At 40.2% G+C, this 23675-nt stretch overlaps 2 protein-coding genes across 4 annotated transcripts in view; both read right to left on the bottom strand.

The window, feature by feature from the left end:
* The window catches only part of LOC126377320 (S phase cyclin A-associated protein in the endoplasmic reticulum), a 526515-nt gene that overhangs the window by 281811 nt on the left and 221029 nt on the right, over positions 1–23675 (bottom strand). The window lies entirely within an intron of this gene.
* The window catches only part of LOC126377368 (insulin gene enhancer protein ISL-1), a 67506-nt gene that overhangs the window by 12084 nt on the left and 31747 nt on the right, over positions 1–23675 (bottom strand). For both annotated transcript variants that reach the window (XM_050025095.1, XM_050025094.1), the window contains exons 2-5: positions 15307–15496; positions 7763–7893; positions 7073–7140; positions 4742–4844 (exon numbers count right to left, since the gene is read on the bottom strand). In XM_050025095.1, the coding sequence (XP_049881052.1) occupies positions 4742–4844; positions 7073–7140; positions 7763–7893; positions 15307–15496 (492 nt within the window). The remainder of the gene's footprint in view (positions 1–4741; positions 4845–7072; positions 7141–7762; positions 7894–15306; positions 15497–23675) is intronic.

Below are 23675 nucleotides of genomic sequence, written 5' to 3' on the forward strand. Positions count from 1 at the left end.
GGGAGGCACGGAGGAGCTCGAGATGAAAACTTTTTTTTGTGGTCACCCGTCCTATGACCGGCCTTTGCGAAAGTTGCTTGACTTCAACAATCGCAGACCGTTTACCGCTGCGAATTTCAATTTTTAAATAATAAAGCGTGAATTGACTCTGAAGTTAGGAACACACCTAACGAGTGCTTGCAATATGAACTTTATATAATTATAATAAAGCTCAAATTGACTGTACGTTAGGAAACGTTTGTATGGGGAAAAGGAAAGGGCAGTTTTTAGGGTTTTTTCCGGCAAACATTCGATTTTTTTTCGCCGTAAAAACCATCAGTGGATTTCAACGAACATTTAAAAAAAAGAATTTGCCAATTGGTCCATGCGTTGTTAAGTTATGCACTTATCAATACATTTTGCGAATCATTTTTATTTTTAGTATATTAGAAGATTTATTGAGTCATTTCAGGGGCCCATGGCGGCTCAGTAGTAACCCTGACACCAGGGTTGATGGGGTTGGTAATTCACCTCACAATCTACACGATAGAAGATTATAGAAGATGTTATACAGTCATGAGCAATATAATGTACCCACTTTAGGACTCTGTCGCACTAACAGTTTTGACATTTAGTGAGACTTACAGTTCAATTTGTCAAAAAAGTTAATGTGACATGGTACCAAAGTGTATACATATTAATGCTCGTGACCGTACATTAAGTTTATCTTCAAAAAGCAAACATTACCAAAAGGACAGAGTACCCAATACACTAATCTCTCTGCATGTAATCCCACCCTATACGCTTTCATCCCACTTCACACCTCTGTTAATCCAGGGTGGACAGTGGGCATCGCGCAGTCTCTTTGTCATTTGTAATTAGATACTTAACTGGGCTTTGTTGTTCAAAGGGTAGCTCATTGTGATGAAAAACTGTCAAGAACGAGTTGGTTAGTTGATATTCGAAATCCGGAGGTCCCGGGTTAGAATCCCGGTGAGGATAGAAAAAAAAAACACTTTGAAATCCCTAGTTTGGTAAAGACATTGCAAACTGAGTACTGAGTACCCGTTTCTCCTGAAGTAGATCATCATCCGTGCTTCGGAAGGTACGTTCGGAAGACGTTGGTCTCGGTTGGTACGTACCGATGCAAGTATGCAGTCGTTACATAGTAAGTAAAGTAAGTAAAAAGTTTATTTCCTCCACAAAAAAAAAGAATCCATAACAAAAGACTTGGTTTGTACCCACACACAATTTTTCAGAAGAGACTGGTGCCTAAACTACGCAAAACCTGTCATATATGACATCAGGTCTCAGCTCAGCTACATGAGCCTTTGGCGGCTCAATGGAAACCATGATACCAGGGTTGGTGAGGTTGGTAATTCACCTCATAATCCACACGATAGAAGAAGATTATAAACGGCATATGCAGTGTATGTATTATTCGTGAGAGTTATTGAGGACAGAAGAGGCAAGATATCTAACCTAACCATCACTAAAAATACCATCTCCTGAACATAACATAAGTTCACGACCATATCCCAATTGGGGTAGGCAGAACATCCATCAAGATGAACTAAGTTTGCTTTCTGTTAGACCAACATCTCTTGAAACCGTTATAAAAAATCAACTCAAACCTAAGTACCTAAGCCACTCAAAAAAAAAATTACACACTATTTTCCGCAATTTCACTGAAACGAAGTCGATAAGAAAAAAAATAACCACCTGTAACACTTGAGTATTTTTCGGCGGCCACTTCAAAGGTGTCGGCGCCTCTGTCGGCGACATGAAAGAACGATTATCGAGCAATCACAGCGCGATCGCGAATCGGTTATCGGCACTCGAAAACTCGAATCTGTGTCGATAAGTAAACTAATTATGAATGTCCGGGGAGGGCCGGGTTTGGGTCGCCGTCAACACCATAATTCGGTAAACAGAGCCGGGATAAAGTGTACTAAGTAATTTTCTACTAAGTAATGTAGTGATACCTTGGGCAGATCCGGGTGTCCGGGTTACTATTGAGCCGCCAAACGCCCCTGACATGCCTCATGTAACGACTACTAACTTACATCAGTAATTAGTAACCGGGACCAACGGCTTAACGTGCCTTCCGAAGCACGGATCATCTTATTTTCGGACAATCTGGTGATCAGCCAGTAATATCCTAACCAAACTAGAAAGCAATTTTTAGCATGTGAATAAGTCACAAAAACTCTCTTTATTTTTCACTTTCCATCCACCGTCTGCAATTGGAATACCATTGTATTTTAGTTTATATGTAATACAAACTGGACTTTACAAAAAAGAAAGGAAAACATGAAACAGTAGGTGTAGGGCCCTATACTGGGAAGTTTTCTGCGTTTTTCCCTCAGCGATACAGCTTCCGATGTGGTTTTCTACTCCGATTGTTATTGTTATGTATATTCTGTATATATACCGAATTTCATTTAAATCTTTTCAGCGGTATAGGTAAGAAAACTAAGAAACGAAACAGACGAACAGTTTCACAAATTGATTTCGTTAGTATCGCAATCGAAAAAAAAGAAAAGTAAAGTATATAAAGTAGTAGTAGTAGCCGCTTTATTTATTTATTTATTTTATATTTGGGAGACCAACAGCTCTTAACAACTATAGCAAAAAGAAAATCATACTTAAAAACTGAGCCAATAACAGGTTTCCACCTATATAATCAGTCATCATCAGCCCATTAACGTCCCCACTGCTAGGGCACGGGCCTTCCCTATGGATGGATAGGGAGATCGGGCCTTAAACCATCACGCGGGCCCAGTGCGGATTGATGGTTATTAACGACTGCTAATGCACCCGGGACCAACGGCTTAACGTGCCTTCCGAAGCACGGAGGAGCTCGAGATGAAAACTTTTTTTTTTGTGGTCACCCATCCTATGACCGGCCTTTGCGAAAGTTGCTTTACTTCAACAATCGCAGACCGAGCGCGTTAACCGCTGCGCCACCGAGCTCCTACAATCGCATATACCTATACGTATATAAAACAGTATAAAAATATTAAAACTTAAAACTTAAGCGCTTTTCTTATATTATTTTTTCCTCCTACCCTTTCAGTGATGACAATCATTTTCTGCCGACAACTTGTTATTAGCATCGTCACGTGCATATTTAGTTCATTTAATCTATAATTAGTTTGTAAGTTCTCCAAATAATATAAAATAAATAGTCGATACATGAGCCCTGTCAGGGGCCTTTGGCGGCTCAATCGTAACCCCGACACCAGGGTTGATGAGGTTGGTACTCCACCTCACAACCCACGCGATAGAAGAAGAAACAAATAAATAATAGTGTAGTAGTGTAAGTGTATTGTAATTAAAGTATATTTGATTTAAGAATCGAACCCAACAAAAGAATACTGTTACGTTTTAGCCAACTTTCCCCGTATGATAATTGTTAACTAATACCTACTAGTTGTGACAAAGCGTTAGCTTTTAACTTAACTGTGGGACGGTTATGACCTTTAGTTAAATTTGAACTTGTTCTTTGCGGTATCATGTTTGAGATAACTGATAGGAATGCTTTTAGTTACAATTAACCGGAACAATCAGCGGTAGGTTAAATTAAATGCTTCTGAGTTCTGCCATTAGGTAATCTCACGATCTATTAGTTTATATCAACAATGGCCCCGATTCCAGCAGACACCTCCTAGTTTCATTTTAAGTTATATTCGTCATTTTCTTATCCGCCGAAAAGGAAAGGGACGGATGATTGTCAACAAGTTAATTTTAAAATGAATGAATATCCCGTGCGAATAAAATAGGCATCTCGCTGGTATGCAATCCGTTTGACGTGCTGTCTAATTAACTCTGTCGGGTTATTGGCCGATGTAAAATTTTAGACGGTTGTTTTTGATTTTTGCTTAAAATTAACGTGTGCTCCATAAATTTTATGTCTGTCGATTACTCGTCCCTTTCTTTTTCAGCGGATAAGAAAATGACTCAAAATAAAATTTGATGGTGTGTACTGGAATTAGAACCATTGTGCATGGAAGTCTCCGCTCCCCACCAGCGGCTGAGCTAGGTTTACCTCACCCCCGGTCTTACTACTTCAATCGTATGGGTGTCAGACGTGACACACACAGATGCGTGTGTACGATCCTCTTCTTCTTCTATCGTGTGGGTTATGAGGTGGATTGTGGAGTGAGGTACTGGAACAGAAACTTTGCAAAAAAAGGTTATAATAAGGTTAGTGATTATTTAGAAGATATGAATGCATGGGATTAACTGTATGAGAACTGATATTAGGCAGCTAAATTACTCAATTGTATAACAATATTTTATGTATATTCTTTTTTTTAAAGAACGTCTAGGGCCCGGTGCCGAGGTTTTTCTTGCAGCTCCTTTTCCCCGGCTATATAGATTATGAGGAGCTGCAGTAGTTTTAGGCGGATGAGACGTTCGTTATGTAAAAATTGACGATTCAAAGTGTAACTATGTTACCTGTTGAATAAAGATATTTTTTAATTTGAATTTGATTACCAACCCCATCAACCCTGGTGTCAGGGTTACTATTGAGCCGCCATAGGCTCCTGACATGGCTCATCTTCTTTATATAGTGTGGGTTGTGAGGTGGAATACTAACCTCATGAACTCTCGCGCGTGTACGGTAACATCAGTGTAGTGTCTGTGTAAAACGAGGTTTTTGTATGAAGTGTCCGGGGTGCGGTTGAGGAGAGCAACAGCTGTGCTCCCGCGTATAATTAGGACTCTGTGACTACTCGTAATACCAGTTACTCACCAGACATGGACCCCAGTTCATGGGGATGGTGTGAGTTGTTGTTGCTGAGTGTTGTGTTGTTGTTACTCTCCGCGTTGCTGCCTCCCGTGCTCGCTGTGGTGCTCTGTGGGCAATGGGTGACTGGTTAAGTTCTTTTTTTCAATCTTCTCTCGTACCTATGAGTTATTATAACAGTTATTATAGTTATTATTACAAGAGAGCACGCAGCCACCAGCTGTTGGCTGTGCCGCGTGCGCGCACTGTGTCTCACGCGAATTCACCTCTCATGCGTGCTTTGCGTCTCCTTTCCGCAATGTTGGAATCGACACCACATTGTGATGTGTTCGCTGACAGATGGTGGAGTGTATGGAGAGAGTGTTTGGCTTTTTGCGAGAAGATTTGTTAATTAATTTTGAAATTGTAATTTTTTATTTTTTTATTGTTTTTCATGTTCATAGTCTTATTTTTCTTTTTGTTTCTTTTTTCATTCATTGTTTATTTTTTGTGTTATATTAGTTTTTATATTGTCTTTTTTTCTCGTCATACAGCGCATTGGATTACACTGTAATGTTGTATGTACCTTTTTATAAATAAATAAATAAATAAATTATAAAATAGAACAATTTATTTGCCAGAAAACAGTGTTTACAGATGTTACTGTATACAGTAGTCCGTGATTTCAGCTTACAAGTAAGCATGCAAATTTATGCTGTTGTGCTACACATGCATCTAAAATTACATAAGAATCAATCATAAAATAAAATAATAATAAAACTCTAATTAACAATGTCAAAGTTTAGTTTTTATAATCTAGAAATTCATTAATAATAGTATAAAAACAATGTTGTAGGAACCATTTTGTCAAATTAACTTTAAAAGCGGCTTTGGTCATATTTTTAAATGCGGTGGTAAGTTTATTATATATAACTATACACATACATACATACATACATAAACTCACGCCTACTTCCCAACTATACACATATTACAACATATTATAACAGCCTCCGTGGTCCGGGTTCGATTCCCGATGGGGACATTGTCGAAATCACTTTGTGAGACTGTCCTTTGTTTGGTAAGGACTTTTCAGGCTTGAATCACCTGATTGTCCGAAAAAGTAAGATGACTCCGTGCTTCGGAAGGCACGTTAAGCCGTTGGTCCCGGCTATTAGCCGTAAAAACACCTCCACCAACCCGCAATGGAGCAGCGTGGTGGAGTATGCTCCATACCCCCTCCGGTTGATTGAGGGGAGGCCTGTGCCCAGCAGTGGGACGTATATAGGCAGTTTATGTTATACACATATTATATTATATACATAGAGGAGCTCGGTGGCGCAGCGATTAACGCGCTCTGTCTGCGATTGTTGAAGTAAAGCAACTTTCGCAAAGGCCGGTCATAGGATGGGTGATCACAAAAAAAGGGTTTCATCTCGAGCTCCTCCGTGCTTCGGAAGGCACGTTAAGCCGTTGGTCCTGGCTGCATTAGCAGTCGTTAATAACCATCAATCCGCACTGGGCCCGCGTGATGGTTTAAGGCCCGATCTCCCTATCCATCCATAGGGAAGGCCCGTGCCCCAGCAGTGGGGACGTTAATGGGCTTATGATGATGATACACATATTAGATATATTCCTCTTGTAAATATATTACCTTACTGTTAACGAGCAATTCTTCCAAATTACCTACCATAAACTTTGTGGAATGCTACGTTTAACTAGATATTAACTAGATAACCGTAGATCACGAATCACGAGATCTTCTCTTCTATCGTGTGGGTTGTGAGGTGGATTACCAACCTCATCAACCCTGGTGTCAGAGTTACTATTGAGCCGCGAAAGGCCCCTGACATGACTCATGTAACGACTACTTACTTACATCAGTAAGTAGTAACCGGGACCAACGACTTGACGTGCCGAAGCACGGATCTTACTTTCGGACAATCGGGTGATCAGCCTATAACGTTCTAATCGAATTGGGATCACAAAGTGATTTTTGTGATATGTCCCCACCGGAATTCGAAACTGGGACCTCTGGACCGTGAGCCCAACGCTCAACCACAGGACCACTGAAGCCGTTTACAATAATAATAGGTAACTAATTTGACATGGTAACTAAGTCGGCATGTGTTATTAACGACGGGTTCGTACTTTATTATAATGTCAATACTTATAAGAAAGAAAGAAAGAAAAAAGAAAGAAAGAAAGAAAGAAAAAAAGAAAGAAAGAAAGAAAGAAAGAAAGAAAGAAAGAAAGAAAGAAAGAAAGAAAGAAAGAAAGAAAGAAAGAAAGAAAGAAAGAAAGAAAGAAAGAAAGAAAGAAAGAAACATATGTGTGTGTGTTCTTATGTTTACTTACTTTTTCTAAAACATCATGATCTTCTCTACAATATAACGCCCCACCTTCTCTTAACGCGAATTCATCTCCTGTGAACAAAAATCTATATTAACATAACATACATACATAAACTAAGGCCTATTTCCCTCTAGGGTAAGCAGAGACTATGGAAATCCATTTGCTTCGATCCGGACACTTCCCTTGCTGCCTCCATATTCAACAATCTTTTCATACACACACGCCGGTTCAGAGTAGATCGTACTGAACCTTTTCTATGGACAACTCTAATTTGATCAATGTACGTCCTTCTGGGCCTTCCTCTGCCAGCCCTACCACCAACCTTCTCTTGTATACTGCTTTCGTAATCCTATATTTTCATCCGCTCTATGTGTCCAAAACATTCCCTTCTCAATCTTAGTCACTATATCGTCTTTTGCACCACATCTCCCTTTGCTTCCTCCTCTATGTGAAAAACTATGTGTTTTTCTATGTATTTTATTTCATTTTTATTAATAATATTAATTTTCTTTTATTTATTAGGACATTTAGTATTTTAATTTTATTTGATTTTATATAATTTAATTTAATTTTAATTTATCTAATCTAATGTACTTATAATTATGGATATTAATCTGAAATAAATAATTTGAATTGAATTGAAATAAAAATATTAAAACATATCATACTTATTATGTTATAATATTATCTCACCAGGTATAAGTTGTCTTGCGCAAGCGCAGCACCGGAAGCAGTCGATGTGGTAGATCTTCGTCTTGGCGCGCATCACGAAGTCGTTCTTACTGAACGACGCGCCGCACTTGTCGCATTTCGTTCCGAATAACCTGAGGACGAACAGACAAAATATATTAACTTAAACTGAAATAGAAGCCAGTCCAACGATCAAAAATCAATCTCATTTTTTTTCCACTTATTTTATAAACAGCCCATTAACGTCCCACTGCTGGGCACAGACCTCCCCTCAATCAACCGGAGGGGGTAAGGAGCATACTCCACCACGCTGCTACAATGCGGGTTGGTGGAGGTGTTTTTACGGCTAATAGCCGGGACCAACGGCTTAACGTGCCATCCGAAGCACGGGATCATCTTACTTTTTCGGACAGAGATTCAATCAGGTGATTCAAGCCTGAAAAGTCCTTACCAAACAAAAGACAGTCTCACAAAGTGATTTTGACAATGTCCCCACCGGGGATCGAATCCGGACCTCCAGATCGTGAGCCTAACGCTCTACGCACTAGACCACGGAGGCCGTTCTATACGTAATGTTATTTTTTATTCTGTGGTAATTAGTGTACGGTCACGAGCATTAATATATATACATTTTGGTACCATGTCACATTAACTTTTTTGACAAATTGAACTGTAAGTCTCACTAAATGTCAAATATGTGAGTGCGACAGAGTAGTAAAGTGGGTAAATTATATTGTTCATGACTGTACGTATCGTATCGAACGTCACATTAACACTGATATGCACGGTGATTGCTCCAGTGTACCTTATAATAATCTACAAATAAGTAATAAAAGGAAATAGTTGTTCGAAACGAAATCAGTATCTATCGATCGGCCATCGGTGTATCGATCTTAGATTATTGTCGATTATTTTGAAATACAGGTTGATTATAAATAATAAAGGACGCCACCTGCGTAAGTACGTTTGCGGTGTCTCATCTGCGCGGGACCTCGCGAGTTTGAATTGACGATTCAAAGTGTAACTATGTTACCTACTGAATAAAGACATTTTTGAATTTGAATTTGAGTGGCGGGTTCGGCGGCTGAATAAGCGGCTAAGCCTGCAATGGCTTGGATCATGCGATTGTCCGAAAAAAATATATGATTTCGTGCTTCAGAGGACATGTTAAGCCGTTGGTCCCTAACATCAAGTTGTTGGCCTATTAGTCGTAAAACACCTTCACCAACCCGCAGTGGAGCAGTGTGGTGGAGTATGCTCCATACCGCCACCGGTTGATTGAGACGTAAGTATAATAGTACTGATTCCAATACACACCACTTAAGTTTATTTTAAGTTATACCTGTCATTTTCTTATCCGCCGAAAAGGAAAGGGACGGATGATTGACAGTCAATTTACAGGCAGACATTTAAGTTCTTCTTTTCAATCTTCTCTCGTATGGGTTGTGAGGTGGATTACCAGCCTCATCAACCATGGTGTCAGGGTTATGATTGAACCGCCGAAGGCCCCTGACATGGCTCTGTTACGACTACGTACTTACATCAGTAAGTAATAACCGGGGCCAACGGCTTAGTCGTGAAATGTACAGAAATAACAAAAAAAACATAACCAGCCTATATACGTCCCACTGCTGGGCACAGGCCTCCCCTCAATGAACCGGAGGGGGTATGGAGCATACTCCACCACGCTGCTCCAATGCGGGTTGGTGGAGGTGTTTTTACGGCTAATAGCCGGGACCAACGGCTTAACGTCCCTCCGAAGCACGGAATCATCTTACTTTTTCAGACAATCAGGTGATTCAAGCCTGAAAAGTCCTTACCAAACAAAGGACAGTCTCACAAAGTGATTTCGACAATGTCCCCATCGGGAATCGAACCCGGACCTCCAGATCGTGAGCCTAACGCTGTAACCACTAGACCACGGAGGCTGTCAACAGAAATAATAAATAAATAATAAATGTTGCTGATAGATATTAGCTAGCGAAGACAGATGATGATGATAAACCATATATTCACCGTCCCAAAAATACAGCTTGCGCACACCCTGTACAAAAACATCCCTCGAAAAACCTAAAACGCCTTATTCGTAAAGTGTGTTTTAAGCCACCCCCAGGCGGTCATTGCCCTCCACTTAGCGGATTGATACACCCCCACCGATCCCCTAGTAATATCGCTAAAAGCATTGCCTATAGGTGGCGGTGTGATGGGGTTGTTTTTACCTGAATTTCGGGGCTTTTTCAAAGTAAAGAATGGATGGTTTAAACGATAGTTTTTGGGACAATGTCTTTTATTTATATTTTTATAACGTAATTTTTATTAGTAGTCAAACTAAGTAGTACTAGGGAATGCAACGAGTCGAGATCGCAAATTCGAGATCCCGCGGGATTGGAAATATCAATCCCCTAAAATTTCGGGATCTCGTCTTGTTCATAAAAAATGTTAAATTAGGATGGCTGAATGGATTAAATTAGGATGGTTGTTTGTGATAGTGAGGTTAATTAAAACAAAATACTTTTTAAAGGAGGACGGTGGCGCAGCTAAGCAACTTTCGCAAAGGCCGGTCATAGGATGGGTGACCACAAAAAAATATTTTCATATCGAGCTCCTCCGTGCTTCGGAAGGCACGTTAAGCCGTTGGTCCCGGCTGCATTAGCAGTCGTTAATAGCCATCAATCCGCACTGGGCCTGCGTGATGGTTTAAGGCCCGATTTCCCTATCCATCCATAGGGAAGGCCCATGCCCCAGCAGTGGGGAAGTTAATGGGCTGATGATGATGATGATGACTTTTTGAAAGAAAACAAAAGCCTTAATATATTGCTTACTAATATTTTTAAAAGCGTGTGTGCAGATTTTGTTTCCACAGTATAGTATGACCGGCTTGATTGGCATGTGACCCAGCTGTCTAAATAGACCACACACTGTGACATCTCCATTCTCGCAGCTGTAGCGTAGTATAAAGAATAATACTACGTATAGAACGGTGACTCTCCGTCATACGAAGGACGTAATATACGATCCCGACGACCCGATTACTCTAGCCATAGAGGCGGCCAATCAGCTCGCGACACCAAACACTTCAGAACCCCGATACCGACTCCCCCCGGCGTGGTCGACGATTTCCCTCAATCAGCGCTTATCGCTATCGAACCACTAGGATCGATTAATTCTTTCAAATATTTTTCCTCTCAGACGGCTCAGACGCCTTGAGCCGAGGTTCGCGCCCAACTGGGCACCCTCAGGCCTATTGTCTTAAACGTTGTACCGGGAGCCTTCAGCGCTCCCCATTTGTCCGGCCAAGTTAATGCCATCTGCGGCAAATCTACAATAAGTCACGTCAAAAAAAGTGGTATTTTCCATCGCCTCGGATATTTTACAGTAGATATAGACGTACACCCCTCGCGTATACCCCGTACAATTAGCGAAACACGACACCGCGCCTCATATTACTACGTCTGTTTACAGTCACGGCTATTTTCACATCGCTCACAGACATACAAATATACCTAACACTGTATCATTTACAAGGTAGACAGTATGCAATTTTGGTACTTACTAGAGATGTCGGCGTTTTGTAGGTATTTTAGCTTAAAAATGCAGAAAATACTAGAAATAAAAACATAGTGAATACTCGTATTACTTCGAAAGAGATACTGGTGGTTAAAAAGGCCACATTGAAGCGCATGTAAAAGTTTGCGATCCCTTATTTAGTTAGGACATTACTGGCTGATCATCAGATTGTCCGAAAGTAACTCACGTTAAGCCGTTGGTCCCAGTTACTACTTATTGATGTAAGTAAGTAGTCGTTACGTGAGCTATGTCAGGGGCCTTTGGCGGCTCAATAGTAACCCTGACACCAGGGTTGATGTGGTTGGTACTCCACCTCACAACCCACACGATAGAAGAAGAAGAATGAATAAGAAGTACGCCGAGTAAGCCGAGGAAAAGTAACTGCAGGAAAAGCTTCGGCACAACCTAGATGTTTTTAAAAATAGTTTAGGTTTGTTACCTATTGGGCCCGATTCCTGCAGACAAATCCTAATTTTATTTTAAGCTATACCTGTCATTTTCTTATCCACCGAAAAGGAAAAGAACTGATGATTGACAACTGTTAATTTTGAAATAAAAGAATAACCCGGGCAAATAAAATAGGCATCTCGCTCATATGCAATCAGTTAGACGTGTGCTGTCAACTTCATTCTGTCGGGTTATTGGCCAATATAAAATTTTGGGCGGGTTTTTAAATTTCTGCCCAAAATTGACGTGTGTTCCATAAATTTTATGCCTGTCGATTACCCGTCCCTTTCCTTTTCGGCGGATAAGAAAATGACAGGTATAACTTAAAATAAACTTAGATGGTGTGTATTGGAATCAGTACCATTATACTTACGTCTCAATCAACCGGTGGCGGTATGGAGCATACTCCACCACACTGCTCCACTGCGGGTTGGTGAAGGTGTTTTATGACTAATAGGCCAACAACTTGACTTTAGGGACCAACGGCTTAACATACCCTCTGAAGCACGAAATCATATATTTTTTTCAGATAATCGTATGATCCAAGCCTGCAATGACCATCAGGAATCGAACCCGGAACCTCCAGACCCTGAGCCTAATCAGCACCATTAGTGTAGTTAATTTTGTCATTTTCATTTTGTAATTCCGTTCTATTTGTTGTCTCAGTAATTCAATAAGTTTAGTCCTGACAAATGTAAACAAATGGTTTCCGCCGGTGTTTCCTTACGAAAGGGTTAAGTTTATCTGTTTTAACATTACCATCTCTTTCTTCTAATAGCGACTTACGCGCTCCTAGTGGGAATGGTAGAATTCTAGGAATACCTATAAGTATACATAAACAGCCTATATACGTCCCACTGCTGGGCACAGGCCTCCCCTCAATCAACCGGAGGGGGTATGAAGCATACTCCACCACGCTGCTCTACTGCGGGTTGGTGAAGGTGTTTTTACGGCTAATAGCCGGGACCAACAGCTTAACGTGCCCTCCGAAGCACGGAATCATCTTACTTTTTCAGACAATCAGGTGATTCAAGCCTGAAAAGGACCAAACAAAGGACAGTCTCACAAAGTGGTTTCCACCATGTCCCCATCGGGAATCGAACCCGGACCTCCAGATCGTGAGCGTGACGCTCTAACCACTAGACCACGGAGGCTGGCCTATAAGTATACTTAACGCTTTTATTATATTATTTTTCTGAATCCTTGATAGCTCTCCGAGAACGTGTGACTTACATTTTAGTGTCACGGGTTAGATGATGATGATGATTTCTGCGACCGATTTCGGCCATGGCGACCACTTCGACTCCTAGTCGGCACGACGCTGATGCGCCCGAAGATGGCTTATGTAGCCTATCTTTACAGTGAACTCCCGCGCACAGTGAGGGCACGTGATAGCTCTCTACATCTTAGTGTCACGAGTTAGATATCACGTGGTTTACAGGATTATTACCCGGTCAATGGCAATAGGCTCGCCCTCTATTACATGGAACGTAAACATAGCTGGCAAGGAATGGGGGAATAGACTATATACCTCTGTCTACCTCTTCGGGAACACAGGCCTAAGTATGTATATTTGTGTAAAGAATCAAAACAAGTTCCTTTTTATCAATTTTTGTACGGAACCGCGTGAATATCAAAATTTCAAGTTTGGTAGCGACATATTTTATTTTTTCGTGAAAAATTGGGTTCCGACATGAAAAAGATCCAGAAGGATCCTGGGTTCCGACATGAAAAGGAATCCAAAAGGATCCTTTTTCATGTCGGAACCCAATTTTTCACGAAAAAATTATATGAAAGTTCGCCACAAAACTTGGCACATTTTGATATTCACCCAACCCTACAATTATCGATTCTAAATTTTACTTCACAGAAATGTACCTAGAGGTAGAAATACGCCTCTCGTTTGCAGTTCGCAAGTCAAAATATTGAAACAGGGTCACTCAGAAATACCGACTTTTGAAAAAAGGTAAGTAACCAAAAACCCGCTAAGCCGGCCCGGTGTTCAGCACAAACTATAGAACAAACAGACCATAGACAGATCGGATTCCCGCCGCCCGCCGCGCTGTCAAACTGACGTTTGTTTTGGCGCCAAAATACATAATGCTCAGTCAAACCCAGTTTGTTTTCTCTTCGGCACATCACAGCATCCCGACACAAACATTTCTGGCGCTGCCAAAGTCAATTTTAACCCGCCCCCGTTCCATTCTCCACCTTATTCCGTTGTCGTAAACATTTTGAGATTATGTCGTCTGCAAAGCCACGGACAAAGCGATGTTTGTTCTCGTGTAATTCTATATTTTAGCCGCGAGAAATGGAAGGGTGAAAAGGTAAACAGATGTGGGTTATTTTAGTGAATTCATTTCTGGTGTGTTTAAAAAGTGGCGCCGAGCGAGATGCATGATTGACATTTGATTATGAATATTTTTTGTTTTTGGATTTGCGTCTCTGGAACTACCGGTCTAAAACTGAATGGTTAACGAGTAAGTAGGTACCTAATATAGCGATAAGCTTCTTTACTTTTATTTTAGGACGAAGACCTCTCTTTTGTTGTTTGAGATTGGGTAGGTAGGTACATTTTTGCAGTAGGTACCTACTTATCTGATGTTATTTATATTCACATAGCATGACTACTCTGCTATTCTCTTAATTTGTCTAACCAGCAAGCGAATTCCCTCCAAATCAATCTACAATGGTCACTTCCAAAAAACCCTTTTAATACCACATTTACACTAAGTTTCGTCCAAGGAGATAGATTTGCCGCAAATGGTATGGTATGGTGGTAACTACTTGACCGGAAAAATAGGGAGCGCTGAGGAGTCTCACGCGATACAAAATTTAAGACAGCAGGCCTGAGGATGCTTATGCGCGAATCTCGTCTCAGGGCGTCGTATAAGAATGTTACATCTACACAATCATCATCGTTAAGAGCCACGCTCTTGTCGGTGTAACATTCTAAGCTCCAATCTTGTCTATCAAGGCCAATTCTTTGACTCCCTTATAAGACGCGACGTTCGCCTTCTCTTTAATCTGTCCTATGTAAGCTCTTCCTGGTCTTCCCTTTCCTCTCTTTCCTTCTAGCTTCCTTTCTATGATATTTTTAATAAATATGTCGTGTCTTAACAGCCTCTGTGGTCTAGTGGTTAGAGTGTCAGGCTCACGATCTGGAGGTCCGGGTTCGATTCCCGATGGGGACATTGTCGAAATCACTGTGAGACTGACCTTTGTTTGGTAAGGACTTTTCAGGCTTGAATCACCTGATTGTCCGAAAAAATAAGATGATTCCGTGCTTCGGAGGGCACGTTAATCCCCGGCTATTAGCCGTAAAAAAACACCTCCACCAACCCGCAGTGGAGCAGCGTGGTGGAGTATGCTCCATACCCCCTCCGGTTGATTGAGGGGAGGCCTGTGCCCAGCAGTGGGACGTATATAGGCAGTTTATGATATGTCGTGTCTTAAGTGTCCAATCATCTTGCCTCTTCTGACCCCAATAACTCGCTATAAAACCCCACAAACACTCTTGACAATATCCTCACCTAGTATAATCCCTCTTGCAGTAAGTCTTCCCGTCTCTCACGAAGCAGGTGCAGGATTCGTCGAGGAACTGCCGGCACTCCTGGCACTTGAGGCAGGCAGCGTGCCACTCCAGGTCTGGGGCTACCCTCAGGATGTACTGGTCGTGGATCTGACCTCCGCACCCCACGCATAGGGATAGCCGGAGCTTCTCTGCGGAAGAAAGAGAGGTAAAATATTTAGTAAGTTATTGTAGTGTCTTTCTTACCATAGGGGGACATTAAGTTTGTTGATAGACTACTTACTTATACATTACCTAATTAAAAATAAACTTTACCTACATTTAAGAAACTAGAACTTAACGAAAACAGAATCTGCAATGTACTGCATTTTAAATCTGACAGCTACTTACCTAAAAAATATTAAATCAAATCCACTAAATTATTTCGTTGTCAATAATAAAAATATCTCCAAAAACCTGAGCTTTTTGCAAAATAAGCAAGACAAGTTTTGGGGGTAATAATAACAGAATTATGAATAAATTATCTTTTGACGGCTAAAATCGATATTTAGTGGGCGTGGTAGACGGCCCGCCTTGCGCGACACACCGACGGAGTATAGACATCTCTTTCTTATGCCTACAGCCTATCTCTTTTACTCTTATAGGATAGTAGAGCTCCATGAAATTATAATTTATTTCACAGTTTTTTATTCCAAGTATAAAGTAACTAAGTAGTAAATTAGTTTTACGGAATTGTAGTGCTCAAATATCAGAAAGTGTTTCTAAAGTTTGTATTGAAACATCTTGTGCTCTAAAATTCATACTTGCTTAGGAATAAAAAAAAGAAAGGAGCCTTATTGTTAAATAGCAATTTCTTCCAAATTACTATTATAAACTTTCTAAAAAGCTATGTTTCACTCTTTAAAGCATCATAGATAATCGATAAGCACCTAGTTTGGTTAGGACAGTACAGGCTGATCACCTGATAGATAATGTAAAACCATCATCTTGGATCTCATAAAATCTGCCTGCACGTAATAGAATGATCCTAGCAAGACCTACCGACACACCGTAGTGTCCCGAGTTCGAATCCTATCTCGGGCTCTAAACTACTACTTCTTTGTGAGTCGTTGGCGATCGATACCTACTAAATTTTTGCTGACCAATAATTGGCCACGCTTACGGCATTGGCAGTGGCTTCGTAAAGGTCTTTAATAGTGCAGGTTAGGGCGCTTTCGACTTTGTGAGTATGAATTCATGTTTGGATCATTGGTAATTGATATCATGTGGTTTCCAAGATCTATGCCCGGTTAATGGCTATAGGCTTGGCGTCTATTACATGGAAAGCTTAGCTGGCGTTACTGTACACCTATGCCTACCTCTTCAGGTATATACACGTGATGCAAACAAAGATATTCTGTTAAAGGTTAACATTCTCACATTCCTACATTAAAGAAAATACCTACTTATTATATATTTTTGTTTACCTTTGATGGCTTTGCTCTTGGCCTCAGACTTGTCCGAAGGCATTGACGAGGCCTAAGGACCGAGCTCGCCCAGAAGGTGATAAGAAAGAAGGAAAGAAGAAAAAAGGTGTCGTCCAGCAGGTGAAGGTGGTAAGTGATATAATAAGTTTTCATTGTTTCCCGATAGGGACATTGTCGAAATCACTTTGTGAGACTGTCCTTTGTTTGGTAAGGACATTGCGGGCTTGAATCACCTGATTGTAAGAAAAAGTAAGATGACTCCGTGCTTCGGAGGGACGTTAAGCATTGGTTTCGGCTCATCATCATCAGCCCATTAACGTCCCCACTGCTGGGGCACGGGCCTTCCCTATGGATGGATAGGGAGATCGGGCCTTAAACCATCACGCGGGCTCAGTGCGGATTGATGGTTATTAACGACTGCTAATGCAGCCGGGACCAACGGCTTAACGTGCCTTCCGAAGCACGGAGGAGCTCGAGATGAAAACTTTTTTTTTGTGGTCACCCATCCTATGACCGGCCATTGCGAAAGTTGCTTAACTTCAACAATCGCAGACCGAGCGCTTTTACCGCTGCGCCGCCGAGCTCCTCAGGTTTCGGCTATTAACAGTATAATCATAATTAAGTATAATCATATTATTGTGTTCCATATGGTAGGAGGTTGGTAATATAAGGTGTGTAACACATATCGACCCGGATTGGACACAGCAATTTAAAAAGAGAAAAGGAAGGGAAATTTTAAAGGAGAGTTACAGTTTCATATTTTTTAGGCTTAAATAAATAAATAAATGAGAATAAGTATATATAATTTAGACATAAAAATAAAAGAAAACTACTTATCATTAAAAAACTCCTGTGGATTATAAAAACTTTTGTCAATTCATCATTATAATCAATTTAAGAGCCACGCTCTTGTCGGTGCAGCATTTCCATTCTACTTTTTTAGGGAAAAATAGGGCAGTGGTTTCCCTCTTTTTTCAATTATGTACTGTAAAACCACCTCCAGCTTCGTGGAGTACGCTCCATACCACCTCCGGATGATTGAGGGTAAGGGAGGCCCAGCAGTAGGACGTAAAAGGCTGTTTGTGTATCTTTGTTTCCAAAACTCTACCTTATAACGGTACCAATCAAACATAAGTGTTGATTCATAACAACAGCTTTTTTAATCCGAAACAAAACATTGTTATCTTTTTTAATTCTCACATATTTTTTTACCAAGGTCTGTAACCCCGAAATAAAAAAATGATTTTTCATACAATTACATTTTTACGTTTGTAAAAATTACTTATCTGTAAGTATTATCTTTTATGATTTAAAACGATGCACTGCGCAAAGTGCAGTATACCGTGACGGAATGACGTTATGCAGAAAGATAAAGTCATATTAAAGTATTTATAACATGACGGCCTCCGTGGTCCAGTGGTTGAGCGTTGTGCTCACGATGCAGAGGTCCCGGGTTCAAATCCCGGTGGAGACAAATCACAAAAATCACTTTGTGATCCCTAGTTTGGTTAGGACATTACAGGATGATCACCTGATTTTTTAAAAGTAAGACGATCCGTGCTTCTGAAGGCACGTTAAGCCGTTGGTCCCGGTTACTACTTACTGATGTAAGTAAGTTTAGTCTTTACATGAGCCATGTCAGAAGCCTTTGGCGGCTCAATAGTAACCCTGACACCAGGGTTGATGAGGTTGGTAATTCACCTCACAACCCACACTTAAAAGATGTGTTGCTGTTGCAGTTTCTTGTCATATCTTCTCCTCAGCCAACCTTGCGAAATGACGTAGATTCAAAAATGTTACATTGACCTTCAACAAGTTTATCTATGATAATTAAGTTGAATAAATGTTTTTGATTCTGACTTAAACATAGCTTGCGAGGAGAGGGGGTGCATTATACACACCCCTGCCTAACCCTTTAGGATACAGGCGTGATGCTGTCCTATGTTTTATCCTGGATGTTTTCTGAGCAATTAAGTTTGAATGTGAATTAAAATAATAAAACAGAATTGAAAATCCTTTTAAATAATTCAGATAGCCATTCTCTCAGAAACGTAAAAAGTCAATTTAATTACTTTTTAAATCTGCGTTTTAATGATTAATTGCATTCAGTAAACTATCGCCCTTTCACTCGTTAGCTCGATACATTGTTGGAATCAGGGTTTCCAGATGACAAATACATCTTTATATATTGTAACCCTCGGAAGCAGCGTGGTCACTCCCGACACGAGCATATTAAATTGCTTACTGGTAGGTCCACAATTTCGACATTGTAAAATACTAGCGAAATTTTTTTTTTGTGGCTGCAAATAGTTTCTTGATTATTAGTAGTTTTGCCCACCCCTTCGGGGAATACGGGCGTGAGTATATGTATGTAAGTTTTTTTTTTCAACACAAGCATCTGATATCAAGTGGAATTTCCTGTTTGTTTTAGGTTTACGCGGTTATTATCATAATCTTCTTCTATCGTGTGGATTGTGCGGTCAATTACCAACCCCATCAACCCTGGTGTCAGGGTTATTACTGAGCCGCCATAGGCCCCTGACATGACTCATGTAACGACTACGTACTTACATCAGTGAGTAGTAACCGGGACCAACGGCTTAACGTGCCTTCCGAAGCACGGATTATCACAATTAAAACACATAATAACGGGTTGTTACCGCGTTTAAATCAGGGATATGAGACTCCCAATATTAGTCTTTGCTGTATTATTCTTTTCTTGTTTTAGCAACCCTACATTGCAATTATAATTACTTTATTTTATTGTTATGCAGTTGCAATTTTTAATTAGTAACTGAATTTTAACTTTAAGCCCACGTTTTATTATTGCACTTTTAAAACGTAAAAAATTAAGAAGCTCAGTTAAAAATACTAATTTTATTTTTGTTCCTTGTTTTTAATTGAATAACTGTAATTAAAACCGGAGTTATTTTAATTACTATGTTAAAAGTCGCGTACACGCATTCTGAGGTTTTGAAATCGGGGTTTGGTTTTAGGGTTCCGCACGTTCATGGCCAATGATATTCTTGACAATAATCATGATCATCAGCCCATTAACGTCCCCACTGCTGGGGCACGGGCCTTCCCTATGGATGGATATGGAGATCGGGCCTTAAACCATCACGCGGGCCCAGTGCGGATTGATGGTTATTAACGACTGCTAATGCAGCCGGGACCAACGGCTTAACGTGCCTTCCGAAGCACGGAGGAGCTCGAGATGAAAACTTTTTTTTGTGATCACCCAACCTATGACCGGCCTTTGCGAAAGTTGCTTTACTTCAACAATCGCAGACCGAGCGCCTTTGCCGCTGCGCCACCGAGCTCCTCAATAATATTGAATAAGCTTGACAATAATATTGAATTATATTTAATTTGAAGTGAATTATAGTTTGGACATACGTGTCCTTTACGACGTAAAGGTGTGTGAAAGAGAGAGCGAGGGGTGAGCGAGAGAGAAGGGAGGATTGCGGAATGATAGGAATTAATTTAACAGCACTTACAATAATTTAATTTCCTATGTGTATTGAATACTTTAGTAAATAAATAAATTTACTTATAAAATCGAAAGAGATGACGTGACGACTTGGACGCTTGCCGGAGGGACTGGCCGGAGTACGCACAGGACCGCGAAAAATGGAAAGAGGAAGGGGAGGCCTTTGCCCAGCAGTGGGATCTTGCAGGCTAGATTAGATTAGACTTATAAAATACGTCAATAACATGAAATAAATAATTAACTTAAATCAATTAAGTATTTATATTCAAATTATTTCTAAGTCCAGTCAAGGAGCGGAATGCACTTTTGCTCTTGATGGTCCTGTCAACTTAAAACTTGAGTTTCTTTAAGGCAAGACAGTGAATAGACACCTTCTAGGTAAACTAATAGGCTAGTTTCTAACTAGTCAAATCGGTTACTTTTTACTAAACGTCAAAACACGAAATTACTATGGGATTCGTATGAAAAAGCGCAATCTGACGTCATAGAAAAACAGGATAAAATGTCGGACTTATTATTACGGTTTTCTTGATAAAAAATGATAAAGAAATTAAATAGAAAAAAGAAAATGTTTTTCGTTAGTTTTAGATGTGTTTTTATTTAGTAATCAGAATTTCATAATTTATCTTGAACCTAGTACACGACCCAATTACACTGTCAACACTTTCTTAACCTCTTTAAGAGGCAGAATGTTGCCACGAGAAAATCCATTTGACTTTTAAAAAAGTACAGAACCTCGCCACCGGACCTCGACACACCCTTGGCATTATTTTATCTGTAAATCTCATTGAAGTCGCCGATCGGTAGTTACGTTTACGGCGACACAGTGAACCAATGAAAAACGATAAAATTAACTATAAACTTCGAGATACGCTTAATGAATCATTAAAAATGATTTATCTTACCCGTAATTAGATCGTAGTATAAAATAGTATCTATTTTAAACTAGTTTTGATCATTTTGTATCAAATGATAAATGATATTTATTTGCGAAGAAAATGGTGGTCATTACTTTGAAACATGTTACTCACACGCATAATTTGCTCAAAACTAATTCCGTTAATTCACATTTTAAGAGAATAGAAGATAATAACTAACTTGATATTGGTAATCCTGAGATTACCAATCACAGCGACAGCGAGTATTTAATTTCATTATTTAATTTTGTAGGAATACTTAACTCTCTTACCCTCTCTCTCTTATCGTATCAACAGTGGCTGCAAGTTGTCTTTGATTACTTGTGGCTCTGCTCACGCCATTAGGGATTACGGGCGTGAGTTTATGTCTGTATGTATGTATGTACCTAACTCTCTTTTTATTTAATTTGGTTCTATATGTGGAAGCTTGTAATTGGCCTCATTCAAGCTTATGTTTGTACGTATTTATTTAAGGTGCCGTGCTGATAGCTTTCCTCAATAAATAAATCTTCTTCTTCTATCGTGTGGGTTGTGAGGTGAATTACCAACCCCTTCAACTCTCGTGTCAGGGTCATTATTGAGCCGCCATAGGCCCCTGACATGACTCATGTAACGACTAGGTACTTACATCAGTAAGTAATAACCGGGACCAACGGCTTAACGTGCCTTCCGAAGTACGGATCCTTTTACTTTTTGGACAATCGGGTGATCAGCCTGTAATGTCCTAACCAAACTAGGGATCACAATGTGATTTTTGTGATTTGTCCCCACCGGGATTCGAACCCGGGACCTCCAGATCGTGAGCACAACGCTCAACCACTGGACCACGGAGGCCGTTAAATAAATAAAAATAATATTTTCTTACTTTTTTGATCGTGATTTTTTCGTAGTCGGGTTTTACTTTCCAAACCATATTTTTATTAGCCATGTATGATACATTCAATGATATTAATGATTTACGACAACGATAGTAGTTTAACATAAATAATCTGTTCACAGACTGACAGGCACTAAATAATGCTATACGCTGTTCTAATTACGGATTTGCATTTATAATTAATTAATGTAAGGATGCGGTCACAATGGCGTTTATTATAACGCGACTTGCGATTAGTCGGAAAAGTAAGTCGTTAATTTATATAAATAATCTCATAAAGTCAATATGACTATTCGACGACCTCTGTAGTCCAGTGGTTGAGCGGTGTGCTCACGATCCAGAGGTCCTGGGTTCGATTCCCGGTGGGGACAAATCTCAAAAATCACTTTGTGATCCCTAGTTTGGTTAGGACATTAAAACACTTATCTTCTCGACGGTTTCGTTAATTACAGGCTGATCACCTGATTGTCAAAATTGTAAGATGATCCGTGCTTCGGAAGGCACGTAAAGCCGTTGGTCCCGGTTACTACTTACTCACTGATGTAAGTAGGTACGTAGTCGTTACATGTCAGGGGCTTTTGGTGGCTCAATAGTAACCCTTCCACAAGGGTGATGAGGTTGGTATTCCACCTCACAACCCACACAATAGAAGAAGACTATACACTTCTGCGTCACCCTTTGGGGATACAGGCGTGATGCTGTTCTGTCAGTATCAGCTTTGCGTTAATAAGGCTCTAAATTTTGCAATAAACAGGAATATAAATTTTGTCTAATTAACGTTCGATGTACGATATTCGATGTTGATGATGTGGGTACTTAATTCATCTTTCGATGGTTGTACCTCTGTTTACCCCAATTGGGAAATGGTCGCGAGCACTACAGTACAATTACGCCATTGTACCCAGAGATTTGCCGTTCTGGAATGTTCCCACTTCGGGAACTTAAAAGTCATAAACTGCCTATATACGTCCCACTGCTGGGCACAGGCCTCCCCTCAATCAACCGGAAGGGGTATGGAGCATACTCCACCACTCTGCTCCACTGCGGGTTAGTGGAGGTGTTTTTACGGGTTCGATTCCCGATGGGGACATGGTCGAAATCACTTTGTGAGACTGTCCTTTGTTTGGTAAGGACTTTTCAGGCTTGAATCACCTGATTGTCCGAAAAAGTGAGATGATTCCGTGCTTCGGAGGGCACGTTAAGCCGTTGGTCCCGGCTATTAGCCGTAAAAACACCTTCGGGAACTTATGTAAAAATAATTATATTACGTAATCTTTCGGCAGGTAAAACCAGAGTACGGTCACAGTACTAATATGTATACACTTTGAAACCATGTCACATTAACTTTTTTGACAAATTAAACCGTAAGTCTCATTAAATTTCAAATATGATAGCGCGACAGGGTTCTAAAGTGGGTACATGATATTGCTCATCAGTCATCACTGTACAAGAAAGAACTATTTGAAAAAGAAAAGCAGCCAATGTGAATTAACAGATCGTAGAGGTAGAGTCGTCTTTTTGAAGTCGGTTAAGATTACTCTTAGTATAGAAAGCGCCTAACATCATAATTGCTTCAAACAGTTTAATTTACACAGGATTACCTATTACAAACATTAC

This window comes from Pectinophora gossypiella, chromosome 23 (assembly GCF_024362695.1).
Source record: "Pectinophora gossypiella chromosome 23, ilPecGoss1.1, whole genome shotgun sequence".
Lineage (NCBI taxonomy): Eukaryota > Metazoa > Arthropoda > Insecta > Lepidoptera > Gelechiidae > Pectinophora > Pectinophora gossypiella.